The sequence below is a fragment of the Plectropomus leopardus genome, chromosome 9 (assembly GCF_026936395.1).
Source record: "Plectropomus leopardus strain MGB_pleo_1.0 chromosome 9, ASM2693639v1, whole genome shotgun sequence".
NCBI classification, from domain to species: Eukaryota; Metazoa; Chordata; class Actinopteri; order Perciformes; family Serranidae; genus Plectropomus; species Plectropomus leopardus.
Genome location: NC_142184.1, coordinates 24,726,901 through 24,748,640, shown reverse-complemented (window position 1 = coordinate 24,748,640; position 21,740 = coordinate 24,726,901). Strand labels below are relative to the sequence as shown.

The window sequence follows — 21,740 nt, the reverse complement described above, 5'->3', positions numbered from 1 at the left end:
AGGATTCCACCATTCAACGTGGCTGAAAATGATGTTGAGCACCGCAAGTGTGTGAGTGTGTATGTGTGTGTGTGTGTGTGTGTGTGTGTAGATGTACATAACATGTGGCTTTAAGTTTCATCCCATTTCTCCAAATCTGTTAGATTTTTTTTTGTGGACAGAAAATGTTTGGGTTGTATGGAAGCCCATTTTTGCCAGTTTGATGGAATAGTTTGCAAGTAATTATAAGGACAAACTTTACTGAAATAATGACTAATTTTCTCAAAATAATCAGGTCACTTAAAATGACTTTGGCTTATAATTTTGAGATATAATTCTTTTTTTTTTTCCAAATATACAATTCCTTAAAATGATAAGAAACTTTCTAGAAAAATGACTTAGTATCAATTTTTGATGCACTAATTTTGAGAAATATTGAGGTCGTTTTGAGAATTTATTGTTTTTCATTCTTTTGAAAAGTAACAAAAAAAAACTATTTGATTATTCTGAGATACTAACTTATTATTTTAAGAATGTTTCTCTTTGCTTACAGATTATTTTGGGATAACTAAATTATTTTGAGAAAGTTTCTTATTATTGTGAAATACTTAAGACATAATTTTAGGAAAAGTAAGTTATTACTTCAAGAACGTTTTATTTTGAGGTAAGTCACCATTTTGAGAAATCTTCTTATCACAGAAACCTATAGGATCTTTTTCTTTCATCAAACTGGAAAAAAACAAACTTCTATGTGTGCGGTATAAGAGATTTTGAACTGCTGATTTTTTTAACCATATGCCACATCATGAACATCATGTGTTAAAATGAAACCTGGGTTTTTATACTGATACCAAGACAATACTTTTTTCCCCTCAACATCTTATTTCGAGGAATAAGAAAATTGAAAGAATTTATTTTATTTACAAAATATCCAAACTTCTCAGATGTTGAACACAAGCAACTACACAAGGACTTTGCTGTCCTCTACTAATACACTTCAGTCAGTAAAAAGGATAAAGGTTCCATACTCACTCATAGTCTGCTCTTATTTGTTTGTGTGTGTGTGTGTGTGTGTGTGTGTGTGTGTGTGTGTTCGCTTCAGCACATTTATGTGTGTCCCCTTCTTTCCCTCTGTGGACAGATCCTGGTGTCTTTAGTCAAAGCACCACTGCAGTTTTACTATCTAAACACAGGGACTGGCAATCAGCAGGCTAACTAGGCCCAAAATTACAGCAGGAGTGGTTCCAATCAAGCTCTCTCCCTCTGTTAGCCTCCTTCTAGCCTGCTGCCAAGCCTGCCACCGCTTTCCAGATTTTAGCTGGAGCTGCAACATGACATTTTAAAAATGTGCTTGTTAGTACATGAAAGTTTATTAGGTCACAAGGAACGTTTGTGGATTGAATTACAATACCATGGGTATGCATCATTGATAAGCTAAACTAAAACGATTAATGAGTTTTAATTCTGTTTTAGGAGGGTACTAATTTCAAAACTTTCTTTCTGTATATGCTTAATAAGGTAAGGCCTGTTAAGTGTAGAAACATTGAATGAGCCATTTGAGAAACCAAACAAGAAAAAGTAATCACTGAAATTGTTCAAGAGCACATTCGTCATACAGTGCATCATCAGTTTTTTGTTCTTTGATAAATATTTGGGTTTCTTCCCATTGATAGATGTGGTATGTGAAACTTGTAAAAAAAAACTGACATGAGCATTTTAAATGTGAAATGTGAAACTATGAAAGCATGCGACAAGGGCTTTTCAGCGCCTGGCAAACCTGCAGCATGTCCACGCAGATCCGGGAAACTTATCATATAAAGCTGCAGCAGTAAAATCCAGTCTTTTATGACTGATTCTGCGTCATCCAGTGATTTTGACTGGAAAAGAACCCATTTTTTAATGATCACTGTTTCATAGGGGCTCAGAAACAGGCACGCAATTAAGCATTGGAACAAGTGAGCCAGCAGTAGCTTCCACTTTTCACAGATCAATTAAAGTTTTATAACTCAGCCCTATCTGCTGCTCCCTCTGCACAATCAAAAGTGTTTTCAGGCTGTTAAACACTCTTTTTTTCACTCACTCTCCCTCTTCACTCCCCCACTCTCACTGGCACTTGACCCACTGAGAGCAATTTTGACAAGCAGAAAGACAGCCTCGGAAAATCTATTAAATACTATTTGACTTTAAGAGCCTCTCTGCACAAAAAAAATGTACAGATCACTACGTCAAGTAATTGAGGAACAAGGAGAAGGAGAAAAAACCCTGAATTTTAATGAACAAAACATCTTTTGCGAGACACATGAAGCAGTAAAGTGAGGCTGAAATTGCAAATGCAGTGTGATATTAAACAAGTTCAACTCTCAGTTGTAACTTAGTTAATTCATAAAAAGTTGCCTGGAGAAAAAAATGGTCAAGTTTGAGATTATTCGCCCCTCTCTCTCTCTCTCTCTCTCTACCCCTCTGTAAGATAAGTTTACCATGTTTGACCAGCACCCAAAAAAAGTGCAGATGAGAAAAGTAAGCAGGATAATAATGACAGGGGCCAGGAAGAGGACGAAGAGGAGGCGAAAAGTCTAAAAACTGACGTCTGAGTTGCTTTTAAACAGCTGTATGTTAGCTCTGGGTCTCAAAAGACCCAGAAAGAGATGTTAGGTCCGTCTCCCCGAGGGCTTCTTAAAAAACACCCGGGCCAGATAGTGCCTTCCTCTCCCTGGCTCCTTATGTTGTTCTTTCTCTCTCTGTTCCTCTCGCCATCTCTTTCTCTTTTACGGGGAGCTATTTATCCTGATTACATCAGGGGTCAATCATTAATTCGCACCTTGGGGGTCCCGGTGCTGGCTGCGGCTACAATGGGCTGCTTGTTCAGCGGCTGTTATTCCAGTGGAAAACTACGCTGCTCTGCCTGAGAGCCGGGCCCAGGCCACATGAAGGCATCCCATTTATTTGATAAATTGTAAATGCGTGCCATAAACGGAGCTCTTTGCTTTGTAGCATGCCTTGCAATAACAAAGATTTTAGGGCACGTATGAACACAGATGCAGGCTATCAAACAAACACACATCTGTTTGCAACTGCAGGAGCTGTTCTTGGACTCTAAACACATGTGCAAGAGATCAGATGGTGTTGTAGGTAAAGATGATATCTCGTAATTACTGCATGTCATGGTGAAATTACAAGATATGACATAGATATGACATTTATAACCTCTAAAATACACATTTAACAAAGTCAAATATAACAAAACACAAGCACATAACACGAGCCATTAAAGACAAAATCTCACTGTATATCCTTTAAAGACTCAAGATTAAAAACATAAAAATACTAAAGAAAAAAAAGAAATACTGATAACATTGTAATCAGTGTTGCCATGGCAAAATAACTTGACATGGTGCTGAAAATCAGCGGTTTAATCGTAGGGCCTTACAACAGGCAAATTGTTCTGTGGTTGTGTTTAATCAGAGCACTCTAGACTTAAATGCAGAAAGATAGAGATCTGGAGTCATTTTCTGCCGTCTGCCTGGACGCACACAAACACATGTGCCTTGTGGCGTATAGACTGAGCTGTATTGTCGACTCGGTAGAAAGAAACAACACTGACTGCGTGCAGAAATTCTGGAAAGGAACCTAAAAATACTGCATCGAATAAGGACCAACTCATTTCTTGCAAGACAAGAAGTCATGCCTTCATTGAGACGAATCATGAAATCTCTGTGAAACCGTAGTTAAAGGTACTTTTGCTTGTATACAGGGATGCAGATAATGTAAAGAAGTGCAGACCGCAGGCGAGTATGGATGCCAACAATAGCGTGAGCATTCAGAGCCAGGTGCATGCTTTGCTAAAGAGCAAGCAGTACAGTGGAGCCACGGCTGTGGCTATGATAACATGAAAAGAGGGCTGGAAATAGGACGTGTGTGCCAATGATGGCCATCATAAAGCACACACGTCCTATTTCCCCTCACTGCCTTCCCCCCTCCAACGCACACAGAGACTGTATCTTTGTCTGGCCGTAAATTGATCTGGTTCAATTCAAAAAGAAAGGCAGCCACCGATGAAAAGACAGTATCCAGGGAAAAGGCAAAACTATGCAAAATTCTGCACCGGCTCCAAATATGGGGAGAAAAGATCGTCTGGCGAAAGAAAAAAAAAAGGAAGGCAGAGGGAGAATGTGTGGACCATGACAGATATGAAAAATGGGTAGCTGGTTGAGCAATAAATGACCAAACATTTTGATGTGGGAGCTCTGTGCGTACATGTGTGTGTATAAGTGTGTGAGGGGCGGCATTCAAACCCAGAGCTTAATCCGCTGTTTGTGCCGCTATATTGCGTCAATATGGTCCCACTTAGCTGCATTATTGGGCCACAGAGTGATATTGGTACCTGTTCGTCTGTATTAAGCAGGCCTTTGATGATTCTGTTTCCACACAAAAGAGCCCAAAAACACCCTCTGCTTTAAAACAGGAGGGGCGGAGGAGAGAGGCAGCTGTAAAAATCAAACGAGCGCAAATCAAAGGTAGAGTGAGTGAGAGCGAGAGGTGAAAAACTGTACAATGGTGTATTTTTCCACGGTGGCATGAGGGTACTATATATTCAAAATGACGTATAAATGGAAGCATGTGACGAGAGAGCCAGAGGAGAGCATTCAGGGCAGGAGGTGTGTGTTTGGTGTGCGTGTTTTGTGCATGTGGTTGTAAGTTGTGAGCGAGCAATGGGGGCATGGTCAGCTACAATACCAGCAAGCCTCTCCGAGCGAGGACGCCACACAGTTTCCCCTTGTAAAAGCACCAGGGAAGATTTCCAAGTAACACTTAAAACTGCAACATGGCTTCTTCAGAGCGGGTAAAGAAGGATCACAGTGGCAGAAAAAAAGAAAGGGAAAATTAAAAGGAGTTAAATGTGTTTTTTTCCCCCTCAGGGTTGCACATGTACTGCTGCTCTGCATAATTATTACACAATAACCATAACATGCATTTAACTATAGTTACAGCTGCATTAAACTTTATGCTATTGTGAGTCATATTTTATACTACTTCTGTCTTTATGTGTGGTAAAATGTTTTTATTACATAGAGTGCGAACATGACCAAAACTGAAATGAAAACACAACTAAACTACAGTTTTCATTTATTAGGGAGAGACCGGGATTGGTTGGCTGCAGGAGCTTGGTGCCACACAGATATTTTCTGGTTCTTAGAAGGTCACATATACATACATGTAATATCAAAATGTTTGCTTTCTTCACCTGCACTCATCTACAATGTTAAAACACGTGACTTTTTTAAGTTCGACACTATCAAAAGTTGAAAGTGGTCTGTTGGCTGAATGTATTGCATATGTGTTGTTGTGTTGGAAATGTGTTACTTCTGTTTAACGGACAAAGGAATCTGCTATATTTTGAAATGAGATTTGAAAGTCTATATGGTAGCTGGGTAACATAACTTCATCACAAAGTTGGGTCAGATGTGAGTGAAGTTGGTTGGCACACTATTTTGGGGTTGTTTGGCACATGCGCTAACCCACTGCAATATTAACAGTTGTAAGTGTGACTGTTTTTCGAGAGATTAAAACAATTTTAAAAGATTTAAAATAGTGTTATATTTTTAATTATAATTATTCAAATGTTCAATGGCAAAAAGCTCAACAATCCTACTGATAAATTGCTTAAAACTGTTTGCTTTAAAAATGCTCATGCTTTCTTGTTCCTTTTTCAATTAAATGTTCAAATAGTTTCTACTGGTTGCTTCATTTTTTTGGTAGTATTGCATTTTAACAGTGTGCTAACCAACCCTTGTGATGGAGCTGACTGGCAAAAATACACAAAATGACTTTAATAACAAATCATCAATTTTTAAAAATTTCTTGTACACTGAAACATACTTAATTACAGCGGAGGCCTTAACCTTTCATTTGCTGCTGGTTAGAATATTCTAACATTAACTACACCTGAGATATATGTTAAAAAGTGAAAAGTGTGCCAACCAACATCAGTCACCCCTACACAGTGTTTGAACTTGTACAAAGGTTGAAATCCATACATACTGTTCCACACATACCTTGTTGCTTGCCAACATTCAGTTCATAGTCTTAAGTTTGTGTGTCTTCCCTTACTATCTCTGACTGTGTGGTTATCAGTCTATAAAACCTGCTAGGGGGAGCTGTCCCGAGCCTTTCTCTTTAGTTTGTTCCCCCCTTACTTCCTTTCTCTTATAGTATTTCAACAGTAAAAAAAGAACTATAATCACAGCACTTGTGAACATGTCAACATTTCCACATAAAAACAGCAGACAACTGGACTGAATTTGGTCACTGCAGCTCAGTGAGGAACAGACCGGAGCCTTGTGTGTTTTTATACGTGAGTGTGCACTTTTGTGTGTAGTACTGATACAACACGGCTGATGTATTGATGTGTTATTTGTGCTGAGCAGCCTAAAGGCATTCTACCCTCCAATAGCACGTATGTGTGTGTGCATGCGTGTGTTTGTGTGTATACGCTGAGATCAAGCCTCCAGTCACATAGAAGACAGCAGGCAACCTCCTGCAGCTGAGAGCAGGTGTGTGTGTGTGCACGTGTGTGTGTGTGTGTGTGTGTGTGTGTGTGTAGCAGTCCTGTGATCCCAAAGGGCTGCTGTAGACATTTATTAACAGGGTAGATTAATAGCACTAGAAGAAAACATGTTCACAAACATGATAAATATTAATAATAATCAATATCGAGTTACATTTGCCAAATTGAGTTGCAAACATCACCAGGGGTGGGGGGGTGGGGGGTGGTGCAGGGGATGGAGAAACTGAGAGGATGGATAAAGTAAGGAGCTGCATACAACAGAGAGAAGAGAGGGGGAAAAGAAGGGATTGGCAGGTAAAAAAGGAAAAAATAAAGGGGAGGAATCACATGAATTTAAGACAAGAAGAGAGTGAAATTTAAAAAAAAGAAGTGATTTATCTAAATAAAAGGGTAGCTACATTTACATGCACATAGAGATTCCACTTTGATTGTGAATATGAACGACGCTCCACATTTGACATGCATCATGTAAACAGCATATTCTGTTTGGATATTCCAAATGCGGCCTCACTCTGAATATGGCAATTTCTGATTAAGACATGTGGGATATGCTGACATTATTCAGGTTTAAGGAGCTTTCTTTGGACATGTATACAGCACATTGAAAATATGCATCTCCACTGGGGTTTTTGCTGCAGTTGTAAACATGACCTCTTGCCTGTATATGGTCAGTTCTGTGCATTGTCATGAATTTTTTGTACACAAACAACAGTTTGCAAGGCTGTGGTAGAAATGCATGCCCAAAGAAAATCCCACATTTCTGGTCTGGAGGAAAAATACATCCACTTTTTTAAACATTATAAAAAACTTGGATATTAACAGGTTTTTGGATATGTGCACATATCGTAATGCAGACTTTTACAAGAGGGTGATTGAAGGAATAAAAGAGAGAGGCTGTGTTAGTACTGCTGAATAAGTCCACCACCAGTGGAAAACAACCATTCCATCTTTCTGTATTTTGATGTGTCAAAATACATGTTAGAATATGTACAAGATGCATGTATGTGCATGATATCTGAAACATTTGCGGGGCAATGGCACCAGTGACATCAGCAACCCTTGAAAACACTCACACAGACAAGGTTGTGCAACAAAGTTTGAATGTCCACCACCGTAGTCAAATCTTCTCCACCTTGTCAAACGATTCATTATATTCTAGTAATTTCTGTCCTATTTCACTACAGTTGCTTTTTGATGTGGAAAAATCAGATTTATGAACACATATGTCAGCGGAAAGAAACATTGAGAATGTGTCAATTTCCAGGGAAGTGATAGAGATCATTTAAAAAAAAAAATTAAAATCTTTTGAATTTTAAGGACATTTTTCAACAACATGAAGGCAAATGCGGGTTTTTAATTGCAGGTAATAAAATATTGAAAACAAAAGACCCTTAGAAATTTAAGTTGAAGACAAAAGGTATGGAAGGTGTTTCAGATGACATGACAGAAGGCTGAACAGAGAACACCTTCTCCTATGAAGGAACAAACTATTGCACTACTCCTCACTGTCTCTTTTCTTTTCTCTCTTTATCTGAGTGTGTGTGTGTGTGCGTGTGTGTGTGTGTCCCTACACCCACTTCTAGTGCAGCTTCATTTAGCAAGCCACTCGGGAGGCCAGACAGCCAGCTCGGGGAGCACCAAGGCAGACAGCGTGCAGAACAAACCCATCCATTCTTATTAACCAGGGAGGAGAAAGGGTTGGCTTGTGTGACTATTTTGTGTGCACGTCAGCGTGCACATGTGTAAGAGGCATCTTTCGTAGTGTTAGGCTTCGATCTAAAATGTGAAGTCACATTTGATTCAATAAAATCTTAATCAACTTCCTGTCACATCCAGCTGAGTTATGTGCTTTATGTCTTCACTCTTCAACAGCAAAAATAAATAAATAAATAAATAAATAAATATTGTTGCATATCAAATGTTTTCAAAATCTTAAGAAAGAACATTTTGTGTCAGAACAAACATGCCTCATACCCCTTAGAAATTTTTTTAGTTAACTGAAAAATAAAAAGACAATATTACAGGGTCCAGTAATACCCTTTCAAATTTTTTTCACGCAAAAGACAGCCACAATTTTGCAGAATTTAAGAACCACCTTTATGAGTCAAAGTCATATGGAAAACTGCAAGAAACTTTAAGTGTTAAAGCTTTGTAAAACCCAATTCTACTCCTACCAGAAATAACAGAAATTGGGTGGCACTTTTAGCACAATTATTCTGAAGGAGTCACAAACAGTCTCACTTCATCTGCAGTGATAAAAAATGCTGTGGGATCCTGGAGGCCTTGATCAACGATTATATCAAAAAGAATGCCCACTATCTATTTTTTTTATCTAGTGTTGTCACAATACCTGAATTTCCAACTTCCATACAATGCTTAAATACATATATATAAATATTCCATACCATTTTGGATATTACGTGGAAAAAAAACTGAGATTGAGGGCATAAAATAACTGATAACTGACAACTTTTCTTTGCTTGGTTAGTAGCAGAAAACAGCAAAACCACCAGAAAAACCTTAACAATAAGAGAGAGCGATACAGGGCTACTGACATCCAAGTATCAATACCGCAGGAAATTTGCATTAAAACCATTACAAATATTCAGAATCGATACATTGTTGATAACACTATTTCCTATCAAGCTCTAGTTACACAAAAGCATGTTCACAGCGCATGTGAGTGTTGTGTTCCTGCATGTGTACTTGCACGTGAGTGTGTACTACATCCCGACTTTTTTCTGGTTGCTGCACAGTAACTGTATATCTGAGGTTGTGCTGATGGGTACTGGGGGGTGCTGGTGTGGATGGAGGGGGTATAGGGGGTGATGATATTCACCTCTGCCACTGGAAGCAGCCTACACCCATACATCAGTCTATTACTCTCCAGCCTCGCTTCGCTCTGCTCCTCTCTTCTTCTCGCCTGCTCCCTCCAGTCATTAGCCAGTGAATTAACGACAATCCAGCGTGCTATTAATCACCCTGACAAAAGTGTTAGCATTGCCTGGCTAGGCCGGCACGAGACTGTGTGGGAGGAGGAGGAGGGTGGAGGTAGGGGAGGAGGGGGAGTGTGGAAGAGAGTGAGGTGGGTCATGGGAGACTAAGTGTGTGTGGTAGGATGGAAAGGTACTGAAGGAGACAATGAGGTGAGAGAAGCAGAGGAGATGAGATGAAGAGAAGAGAGTCCGCACAAGGAATATGTCTGTGTGTGCATGGATGTGATTTTGGTTTTCTGCATTGGAGCTCTTACGGACAGTTAAATATAGTTAGAGAAAGCAAACTGTACTCAAGGTGAACAAAAATAATAAACCAGTTGACCAGCAGTGGTCTTGTGGAGTTCAATGGGCAGAGCTGCTGCAATTAGAAGTTCCATATGCTTAAAATAATAAAACCTATTTCTGAGCATACCACTCAGCTTACAATTACATTTATTTTTAGTTGAGTGTAAAAATGTGAATTAAATTACTCCCAGTTAGAAAAAAATAATAAAAATGTGCCAGAGCTTCATTTACTGAAGCAAAAGGAAAGCATCCATTCTCCACAGCTAGTATCAGAGCCAAAATGACAGACAACAGTCTTTACTGTCCACCTAAACGCTTTTAACTGCTGAAAGCTCGACTTTGCCTCCTATAAACCCATCTCTGACTCCCCCCGCCTCTCGCTCAGCCTCTCAGCCTTTCACCCTCTCTCTGTCTCTGCCTCCCTGCCAGAGTCAGACCACCTGCTGGGAGGCCTGAGCCGCGGACGTCAGGTGGGTCGCGGCCGTCACACAGTCCCATGTCATCAGGCTGTCACAGTGAATGGAGCTGACATGGGAGATATGCTAATCCACTTAGCTTCAAACTCAGCCAGGAGGCCGGTACGCAGCCCTGTCTCAGCCCGCAATGAGCAGAACACACACCAGAACACACACATTCACACGCACACACACACACACACACATCTGAGGCGGACACATTAAGTCATGTAACACTGAACTTTCCAGAATATGTATATTAGATTAGATCAGATGAAGCTTAAATGATCCCTGTGGGGGTATTAAGCTGGTGCTCAATAGGATATATATTATATGAGAAGAATGGGTCATAGAGGGGGTGGACACATTAACAAAACACCTGTAAAGATAAGGCAAGTCAACACAATGGCAGTAAATATCTGCTATGTGAATATTTTAATGTTCAGGTTTTGTGAGATTATGTCGGAGGGAAGTTGATTCTGCGCTGTGTTTTTTTAAAGGCAATCAATTATTGATGTAATTATGAGACAAATGACAGAACATTTCAGACACCTATTTTGTTAATCAGCTAATTTCTTCAATAGTTTAATAAGCAAAAAAGTGAAATTTTCTCTGGCTACAGTTTCCCAGATCTGAGGATGTTTTTACCAGTTAGTACTATCAACTGTTCATATTTTTTTGGAGTTTGGCTTTTGGGCATTTTTAAAACTATCAAGAGTTTTAATTTAAAAGACTAAAAAACATTTATTCTGAAAAGGTCCAGTGTCAATTCGTCCCATAATAACACCTCTTAATTAACACCCAATAATCATGAAGTGTGTGATAAGTCGAAAATGTAGAAAATGTAAGATAACTATTTTTGTAATCAATGAAGCAGTTATTTTTATTTTATTATTAGAATAAGCCTCATGAAAAGGTTATTCATGTACATGTAATCGGACACAATGCAAAAAAAATCTGTGATTGCAGCTTCCCTTGTGGGGTCTGGCCTTTTCCACTTTTTCCAGACATTTTATAGACGAAACGTGTAATCTAAAAAAATTGTAAACTTAGCTTCTAATGACATCATGTGTTTGTTGCACCTCTTGCATCAATGAATCAGCAGCAAAACTACAGGATTTGAATCTCGGACTCAGTGCCTGGAAATACAGTACTGTATTCTCGGCTTACTTAAGGCAGTTTTTTTCCCCAGAGTTACTGCATTTAACAGCATTGTGGTTGCAGGTGTTATGATGTTCACCCCGTGTAAATGAGAACTCAGCCAAGTATGAGTCCTTTAAAATAAGTTGATTTAAACATTAAGACGATGAGTAAAAAAAGAAGAATTTGGAGAATTATGCAATATATTTCAACTTGCGCGCACACACACACACACACACACACACACACACACACACACACACACACACACACACACACACACACACACTCTGCACCAAAGTGATCAAAGTGAGCCAGCAAGCAGCTAGGTGTCAGAGTTCAAAACTATTGCGCCACTCAGCCAGATGATATCTCAAACCGATCCATCGTATTTCCCGACCATGACTTCCCCTATTAGGAGCTGCGGCGGTGCTATTACTAATGTGTTCACTATCCCACAGAAACAGGAAGGAAGAGAGGGAAACAGATGGGAAGGCAGGAGAATGGCGAGCGAGGGACACAATGCTTACTGCTCCCTTCCTCCTCCTCCTCCTCCTCATCCCCTCTCCCTCCGTCTCCTCTACTCCGCTTGCTCTCTGGCCGTCCGCGGAGCAAGAGAGCGGAGACTCACAATCAGTCTGACAATACTGTATACAAGTGGTGGCGAACAATGGAGGCCGACCACAAAGAATTCTGGGAACAGGGGCACAGCCTTCTTCTCCTTCGGGTGGCTCCTGCATGCCGGACCCATCGATACACATCGGCCTGCTGAGACTGACCGGTGCCAGAGAGAGAGAGAGAGCGGGTGGGGGGTGGGAGGGGTATAGAGATATGCGGCAGCTACATATGAGAGCTGCATCAGAATATTTGTGTGTGTGTGTCTATGTGTGTGAAAATGGAAATAATCACACACACACACACACCCACTCACAGGCTCAGTGTCAAATCTTCTCATAATTAGTCCACTTAATTAACAACCAAAGAATAGCAGAGTGAACTGGGAATAAACATGAAGTATGTGTTGCTCTGAGTGTGTGCTCTGAGTGTGTGCGTGTGTGTGCGTGCGTGCGTGCGTGCGTGGTTGAGTGGGTGTTTGGTTGGACTGACTGCAATGCCTGCAACAATAAGAATTTCTTACTGGATAAAAAAAAAGCTAAAACACAAGAAGGAGAGTAAAAGAAAGACGATGAAAGATAGAATGAGTTAGACAGACAGAGAGAGAGCGAGAGAGAAAGAAGCAATTTTGTCCCTCTCCTCCGTAAGTGTGCAGGGTGTGGAGTGAATGCAGTCCATTTGGAAATAATTGGCTGGTAATTAGGCGGGGGTCGACAGGTCGATTTAGGAACAAATGGCTGTCTTTAGCTCAGGTGGCCCTCCACATGAGATAATGGGACCTTTCCCTTTAACCCCCAGCCCCCACCCCCCCACCCCTCCACCTCCCTCCCTCCTGTCCTCTCCCTTTCCTTTTTTTGACTTCCATTAACTTCCATATCTGCTGGTGTATGGGGGGGGTCATGAGGACACTCACTGTATTTAAAGCAATACAAATCGTGATATTGTGGATGCTGTTTTCACATCAAGGTGCAGCTTTAGGGCCAGGCCAGAGTTTATGAAGATGATGATTAATATTATTATTATTATTATCAGTTAGAATGACCATAAACCCTTTAACACCTGGACTGACATCACTTTTCTGGTGCTTTCAGGAGCATTTAAACCTCTGAAACCTGGAAAAAAAGAAAAAAAAGGTTTGATATCTTTCAAAATCATGCAAAAAACATGATAAGCAACTTGCTAAGAAATGTCCTGCAAACTGAAAAGAAATAAAAGTTGACAAGGAAATGATTTGGGAAAAAAAGGGTTTTTTTTTACTCCTCTTTTTATATTTTCTTGTAACTTTTTACTAACTTTTTGCTATTTTGTGGCCTTCTCTTGTCAAGTTGCTTGTCACCCTCTTCTCCCCATGTATTTGAAAGAAAGCAATATGCTCAGGTATCAAAGGGTTAAAGGAGTGGAAACAAAAGGCTTTTTTTGTTTACAAATTCTTTATTATAACTAAAACTTGAAGCCATTTTTTAAATCATTTTTAAGAAAGTATGTGTAAAAGGTCTGCCAGGCAGTCAGGGCGATGTGCCTGCACAGGTGAGATTCTCCATCCAGTTGCTTTTTTTTTTTTTCAACACCATAAATCAGCAAATTTGCACCATCTATTTACCCTCGATTTTCATATTGCAGGATACGATTTCATGGCACATCACTGCAACACTAATTGAGATTATGCACATCGGTAAACAGCATTTCTAAGCAACATTATACTGTATAATGTACATAGACTTCTGCAAATCTGTGATACATGGAACAGTACAAAACAGCTGCTGTCCACACCTGTAATAATTTCTACCATTATCATTGTAAGAGCATGTTTTCCTGAACAAACCCCTTTGCTTCCTGTCACAAACAGGATGCTGCTACTTAGAACTCCATCTCATCTGACATTGCTTTGCATGTATTTGCCTTCAATACTATGTTACTGAAAAAAAATAAAAAGATGTTTAACATGTTGATAAAGTTTTTTCACAGTATTCTGAAAGATCCAGCTCTGTTCGCACTTGAAAAATAACATTTCTCATTTGTGCCACTAACCAGTAAGACACATTGTATAATTAAGCCTAAAATTGTCTTAATGTTACAAATTATGATCCATTACCGGATTACTGTTATCAGTGTTTAAATGCTACATGTTTGACATTTAAAGTAAGCTGCATGCTATTTAGAGTCCGTGGTTCGCTTGTCTACGAAACAGCAGCATGCAGTTCGCTGCACTGCCTAATTGTGAAGTGGAAGTGTCCCAGTTTATGGACCCCTGAGTTTTACTTAACCTTTATTTAACTCATGGAGAACATGTTGAGGGCGGAGAGCTCTCATTTGCAAAGCTGCGTTGTAACAACATAATAAGAGAGCAAGGTAAGATTAAATGGAGGCGACTGCAGTTTCCACATAACCAAACTGAGAACTAAATTGTTGAAATTATCAGTGTCAAGCTTGAGCTGATATTCAGACGATGCAACATAGAAAATATTATCAAAAGTTGTCAATGCAAACTTGAAAGGAAACACAGTAAATATAACTGATCCAGCACCTAAACTGTGTGTGTGTATGTTGGCCAATGCAAGCCCCCCTCACAGGCTCTCTCTCTCTGTCTGTCCCTCTGTGTGTCTCTCTCTCCCTCTCCTGTCCTCCCATTCAGCCGCGCCGGGCTCTTGTTTGGCTTCCTGCTGTTTGTGTCCAGACAAGGCCTTGATTTGAATACTGATTCCCCATTGATAGGCTCGCACTTCCGATCTAATTAACTTGTTTTGTCTTTAGCTAAATGGAAACGTCCGAGGGAGGGTGAGAGGGAGAGAGGGAGAGAGAAAACAGGAGCGACACCAAACAATGTCACAGATCTTTGCAGGAGACGCGCCGTAAATAACAACAAGTAAATACAAACAGGATGGAGGTGAAGGAAGGACATGTTGGGAATTAAAAAAAAAAAACTCATTGTGTGCTCATCAAAAGAATCGTGACACATGTATCATACAAAGCAAAGAGGATATGATTCGAATTCAAAGCATCTCAGAAAGTAGGAATAAAAGCAGGTTATTTTGCAGTGCACACTCACTGAGCTGAGTGGTGACTGCAGCAATAAAAACAGACTGCTTACTACAAAATTCTTCCAAAATGTGATTAAAATAGTAATTGTCACCAGACTCTGAAGGTGTTATGGCTGAGTTGCAACTGTGTGGCCATTTTTTTTGACACATTTCTTCTTACAGTTGGGAAAGAGTTGGGGGAATTTTCTTCTATAACCAACTTATTTAACACAAATGTTTGCTGACTTTATGGCTAAAATATAGACACACATCAAATCAGCATCTCCTTCAATATGATGTCCAGACAATCACATGGAATTCCACTCAGTATTAGAGCTGCACTATTTGGTTTTATTTATGTCTAACTTTTGATTTTATAGTCACAATTTAATGTCTATATCACATGTTAATAGTGCTGCAGATGACAACGAGCAAAACAAGTGTGCATGTGGTTTCCCCACTGCATATTGTCCTCTTTTCCCTTGTGTGCATCTATTTGTGTGCATATGTGGCCCTTGCAGCTATTTCAGCTCCGTCATAGAGAGAAACAACGGCAAGCAGGGCACCAGAGGACAACATAGAAGACACACGCATAGAAAGAGGAGGGGAGGAGATGCAGACAGAGACGTCAGTGTGTGTTGAGAGAAAGATGACAACAACAAGACACAAGAAAAGGCAGGAAGGCGGAGGGGTGGGAGGGTAGATAATGTCATAAGACCCAAAATAAACTGCCTAAACAAAAGACAGATAGGCTGAGATGGGCTGAAGGAAGAGGAGAGGGGGAGACGGAGGGAGGATCAAAGGGGATGCCCGCACCTCAGATAATGTGTGGCGCAATTAGCGCGCTGTGACGATTTCCATTAGGGCTAATCAAATATTTATACTGCCCTCTGAGCATGTCACAATGCTGCCCTGGCCCTTCATATCAATGTGACAAATGCCTAATGAAAGAGCGGGTGCACAGACAGTGAGAGGAGGTGGAGAGACAGATAGAGAGGGAGAGAGGGAGAAAGAAAAAAGAGTGGTGGAGAGGTGTTAGGAGCAGAGTTTGCTCTGTCTCCCTTCTCCACATTTGGTTTGCAAATGGTTAGCCCTCTGTCATCAATTACAAGGCTAGTCTGGTGGCAGTGAGAGGCTACGTGCATGTGACCATGTGTGTGTGTGTGTGCGCGCGTGCGTGTCAGTGTGTCAGTGTTTGTGTGTGTGTGTGAGGAAACAAGGACGAGGCAGCACTGATGCTACCTCACCGAGAGCTATTAATCAAACTGGGCCGGCTGCAGAACCAGTCCAAATTGGGCTCATCAGTCTGGGCATTAAGCAGGCATCAAGGTGCAAGGACGGGGAGAAGGAGGGAGAGACAGGGAGAGGAGGAGGAGAAGGATGGACGGGTGAAAAAATTGAAATCTACATTATTTTACTTTTATATTCCTCTGTAATGGTGTCATTCCTCTCAAGAGAATAATGTTGCTCATCGTTAATGATGATCTCTTTCTGTTCAGGATTTTTCACTCTTGAATGAAACTTGCTTGAGATGTGGTGAGCGTAACTGACTGGGGTAAAATGTATGCCTCGACACACAAAAAACAACAGTGCTGCAGTCTTCTGTGGAACAAAGCGACAGAGGTCCTGTTGTTGTGTTCAGAAGAAGGAAAGTGGAATAACAATTTTATCTCATTGCTTTGAATGAATGTCCCACCTCTGAGTAAGCCATTTATAAAATGATCTGATGTGGAAATATCTTTTGTAGCTTAATATTGCTTTTTGCAATCACTGTCATTGTCCGTAGACTTTTTATTTATTTTTGCTATTTTTTGGTTTAATGTTTTAGTTTTGTCTCTTTTTCCGGTTAATTCTAATAATAAATGTTGTATGTACAGGCTGCAGAGTAGAGATGGGAGTCACGAGAAGCCCCAAGGCACGATATTATCACGATGCTTAAGTCACTGTTTAATATTATTCAGATTTTGCTGAGTACTGCTATAAAATGTATTGCAAAATATTGCAATTTATTACCTTTTTTCGACCGCAAATTATGTGCCCAAAGAAAGACTTTGCCAACCTTTTTTGTATTTAATAAGATACAGTTTTCAGTCTAGTCATCTCACTTCAGTCTTCTTTAGTGCAACAACATGTATCATGTGGACTTAAATATTCAATAGCCTGCTACCAAAAAAAAATCAGTTGCTTTTTAACATGTAGTTGCAATATTTATTTATATATTAAAAAAAAAAAAGATAACTGGTGTCCATGTATAGATACAATATTGCCACGCAGAATACTGCTGTGTTGTGTCTTTTCTCCCTCAGTGGTGTCTATAGAAATTTAATTTACTGTTGGTTTGGACACAAAGGGTCATGTTGCTTATGTTGCTCCACCAGTGTTTACATTAACATTTAATTAATAAAAAAAAGATATGCCCACTCACCTATCCAGCCAAATGCAAACAATTTGCCTAACATTTAAACATGCTACTTTCTTGAATTTTAAAATATACAAGAGTCTTGATTTATTGTTCACCCCAAGTGAGTTTCTTTGTGTTATTTTAAAGGTGGCTTCCAAAAATGTTCTGTGAACCACAAGCTATATATTTCTGCCTTTCTGAGAGTGAAAAAAAAGATGCATTAACCATTGGCGGTCAGTGACACAATCAACTAAGGGTTAGGGGTAACAAGATGGGCGGGCCTCCAGAGGTGAGAGGTCAAGTCCTGGCCTGACAGACAGATGGAGGAGTGTGGTCAGGGCTTGAAGGATGAGAAAGGAATGAAAGATGGACCTGTTTGGGTGCTGTGACAGTCTGGGATATGGATGACCCTTCACATCAATGAGAATGGGCCTGTGTTAACAAGGTATAAACCTTTTTAAAAAAAAAAATCACTGGTGTTTGGGGGGACTGGGGAAAGACCGACAAAGAAATACTGATTATTTTGTTTTTTAACTCAACAGACACATTCCAAAAGCACAAAGATCAGCAGCGCAAAATGGAAATTTAAATGTATGGATGGTTAACATAAACACACAAAGACACACCAAGTATCAGCAAGCAACGCAGTTGACACTTGGGCAAAAAAAAAACAGCTTGCAATACAAAATGTGTTAGGTAAAATATTAGGGCTACACCTCCCAACAGGGCTGTGTTTTGAAAAGTCAAACAGTTCCATTTTTTCAAATAACAAACAAAAAAAAGGATATAGATAAAATATTTTTTAGCATGTGGGTTCTGTTTCAAACTACAACGATGTGTACAAACAAAAAGTAGTAATTAATGCCACAAAAATACTGAAATGACAAAAGGAAAAAAAGTCATTTTTGAATAAACTGTAAACACCATGAGAGAAAATCGACAGAGAAAAATAATACTCTTGTTACTATGTTACTAATAAATTAAGCTAGACATGAAACAAACCTCTTCTGCAACATTTTTTTTTTGGTATGAGGCATCTAGGCAAGGCCTGGAAAACACTTGGATAGACCTCTCCTTCTAACCTACATAACTCAGGATAACAGAAAATGTCAGGATAAGATGCTACAGCGAGCTAATCTCCGGCACAAGCGATAACATTCAGTGTGTGAAACCATGACAGATGAGTATTGATCTGCTAGTTGTTGAAGGAGGGTAAAACAGATAACTGAACCACTTTATTGATATTGATTGAAGAGTCAAAGAGGGGAAATAACTTCCCTCAAAAAAAACCCTTGTTAAATTATTGTGCAATAAATGTGGATTAGGATTAATGGTGGAAAAAAAGATTAATGTTTTATAAAGCAATTGTAAATGTTGGCTTTCGGTTACAGGAAAATAACTGCTTGCGAGTTGTGTGTGAATTACAGGATATTCGCATACATACACACACTGGCACAGAAACAAATATTCAGTATCATCCAAAGCTGTCCGCATTTAGACACAAGATGGTCGACTTTCTAGGCAAACACCGTCATCACACAAAAATGACGCCACGACAGCACAACCACATTTCAAATGGCACATGCAACGACCCTAATCTGCAACAGCGCGCCCAACTTCAGACAAACGTCTCAGACACTCACATGTGTGGTCATAACTCACCAAAAGCCGACATATTATCTCACGCTTCTTCTCGCTACGGCGTAGTCAAACTCTAAGTTCCCGGCTGCCCATAAACTCTAGTTACCAATTAACCATGTATGTGCGCAAGAGTGTGTGTGTGTGTGACAGAGATACTAGGAGAGCCCAGGGGGTGTCTGGCAGGCCTATCTGCGGCGCTGCGATGCGCTAACGTGAAAGAATGCCAGTGTCAATGTGACAGAGATACGGGAAGTGCAGGGGGCCGATGGCCCGGGTGAAGGTCGATGTCGAGGTCAAGTCCTAAAGTGGTGGACACTCCAGCGGCCGCCACACGTTTTCAAGGTGGCGAGAATTCTTATATTGTGATTTGTTATTTAATGCTAAAATGGTGCAAATGTGACTTTTTTCAATCAAGTTGGTTCACTCAGGCCGTATGAGTGCTGTGAGAGCAGCACTCCTAAGTAAATCCAATTCCTGTCAACACTTTGACACATTTTTTGAAACCTTTTCAATGCTGTCTCCTGTCCCCCTTCCCTATTATATTTCCCTATTTTTCATTTTTCACTGACAAACCACTCATTTTCTTTATTCATCTTAAACCGAGAAAGTATCTGCTCTTCCACCCCACTACTGTACCCACCTGCTCGTGGTGATCTTTGTGTCTTCTGCTGATGGCAGGAGACAGGGATGTTACGTGCAAGTTAAAGTCAAAGTCGAAGTCTTGAATCATTCAAAAAATGTCTAGGACAAGCCTTGAGTGACTAAGACAAGTTTAAGTCGAGTCTCAAGTAATTTAACCTCAAGGTTTGCTCATCTTCTCCAGTCCAATTTAAGGTCAAGGGACCATACTTTATATATGAAATTTTGAACATTAATATATATGCAATAAATTATTTGCTACATAAAGATAGAGTGTAGGAATGACGTTGTGAGCAGAGAATGAAGTCACACTCCCTCCGTGTGTGTTGTAATCCGAGCTTCTCTGTTATTTGTCTGGGAGCCAGGCAGGCTATGCATGCATGTTTGTGCACACACTCCCTCCCTTTCACTGGCTTGCTTATGGCTGCCACTCTGCACTGCCCTCATACAGCAGTTACCGCTGATAACACCGTCACCCCAAGCTAACAATGTTAGCTCTGTCAGGACTGTTGTCATTGTTAGCCCTGTTACTACCATTAGCAGGGCCACCAATGCTTTAAAGTCATTTAAAGCAAGACTAAGTAAAGTCTCGAGTCACTAGAGACATGTCCAAAATTGAGAAAAAAAAAAGTATTTTGCCACTTTTCAATTTGCTTTATCCGCAGTCAAAAAACAATAGGTATGACGTTTGCAATCATTAAAAAAGCGAAAAGCAGCTGATCCTCACATTAAGAAGCTGGAATTGTGAAATATTTCACAATTTTGCTCCAAATGACTTTTACAGTTAATTGCCTAATTGGCACTAACCTGTCCATATATAAGCAAGCTAACCAGGTCCAAACATGAGAATTCAATTTTTTACTTTCAAACTAAAATGACGTCTCAAAGCACTCATGACTCAAGTCCAAGACTCAAGTCTCAGGTACAAGTTCTGGCAGAATATGATCAGGAGGGGAGGCAGGGAGGAGGGAGAGTAGGGTGAATGGGTGCTTGAGTGGGTAAGGCCATGGGACACTGGAGCTGGAACAGAGCAGCATTCCTCATGAAGGGATGATACTGGCCAGGACGGAGTGATCTGGGTTGGGGGTCGAGGAATGGGTGGCAGAGGGTGGGCACAGAGCAAGGGGATGAGGGGGTGGGGGGTCATTAGCACTAAATCTGTTCCATATGACACACGCTCACATGGCCTCTGTCTGGACTCTCACTTTCTGTCTGTCTGGCTGTCTCTCTCTCTCTCTCTGGGCTGCGACGAGGGAGAGGAGGTGGGGGTGAGAGAGGGGTGGACGTGGGTATTTCTCAGCCACAACAGGAGCTCTGTGATGACAGGGGCCAGGCCTTGTCACACACCAGGGACTCTGGTGGCTCTCCTTATCACGCAGAGAGAGCTTTTCATCAAATACCCTTCTTCTTTGCCTCCCTATCTCTCTTTGTCTCTGTAGCTGGACTGAAACAACACACTACTGCTGCGGATGCTCGCTGTGTGTCCACAATACATTCAGTTTTGCTGCATGGATACACATGCATTTACATGGACAGAGACAGAAGAAAATTAATCAACTACAAATCAGATGAACAATGAATCCCTCTGCAAGTCAGATAGCAACTTGATGTCTTAATGTTCTTTGTTCAACAATTCAGATGGGAGGGGGATGTTTTCATGTGTCAGCTCTGCATACCTTTCACCTCTACTGGAGACACTTAGATTTGGCCTTGTGGGTGGCCACTCTGTGTGTCCCTTTTGATCTAATAATGCAACTGCAACGTCATTTATTCATAAACTGCGAGGTATTTTATAAAAATATAGGTGGAAGTTCGAAGAAATTTGTTGCTATTGAGAGTTAAAAGCCATTATAACCAACCAAATGTTTAAACTGCTTAATATAGATTGTGTTTAGAATCCATGTTTGCTCATCATCTGTTCTCCAGGTTTCAGTTTTGGCACAAATACAATCCTGTTCTGCATCTGTCCTGAAAGCCATAAAAGTAACAACAGCACATGATCGCCAT

The 21,740-nt window shown here is 40.4% G+C and overlaps 1 protein-coding gene across 7 annotated transcripts in view; it reads right to left on the bottom strand.

Moving 5' to 3' along the window:
• The window catches only part of prdm16 (PR domain containing 16), a 212,881-nt gene that overhangs the window by 138,371 nt on the left and 52,770 nt on the right, over window positions 1-21,740 (bottom strand). The window contains exon 1 of one of the 7 annotated variants that reach the window (XM_088082326.1): window positions 19,116-19,221. The exons of the other annotated variants lie outside the window; for them this stretch is intronic. Coding sequence (XP_087938452.1) covers window positions 19,116-19,128 — 13 coding nt within the window. The 5' untranslated portion in view covers window positions 19,129-19,221. Of the gene's footprint in view, window positions 1-19,115; window positions 19,222-21,740 lie in introns of those variants that run through there. 7 annotated transcript variants of the gene reach the window in all.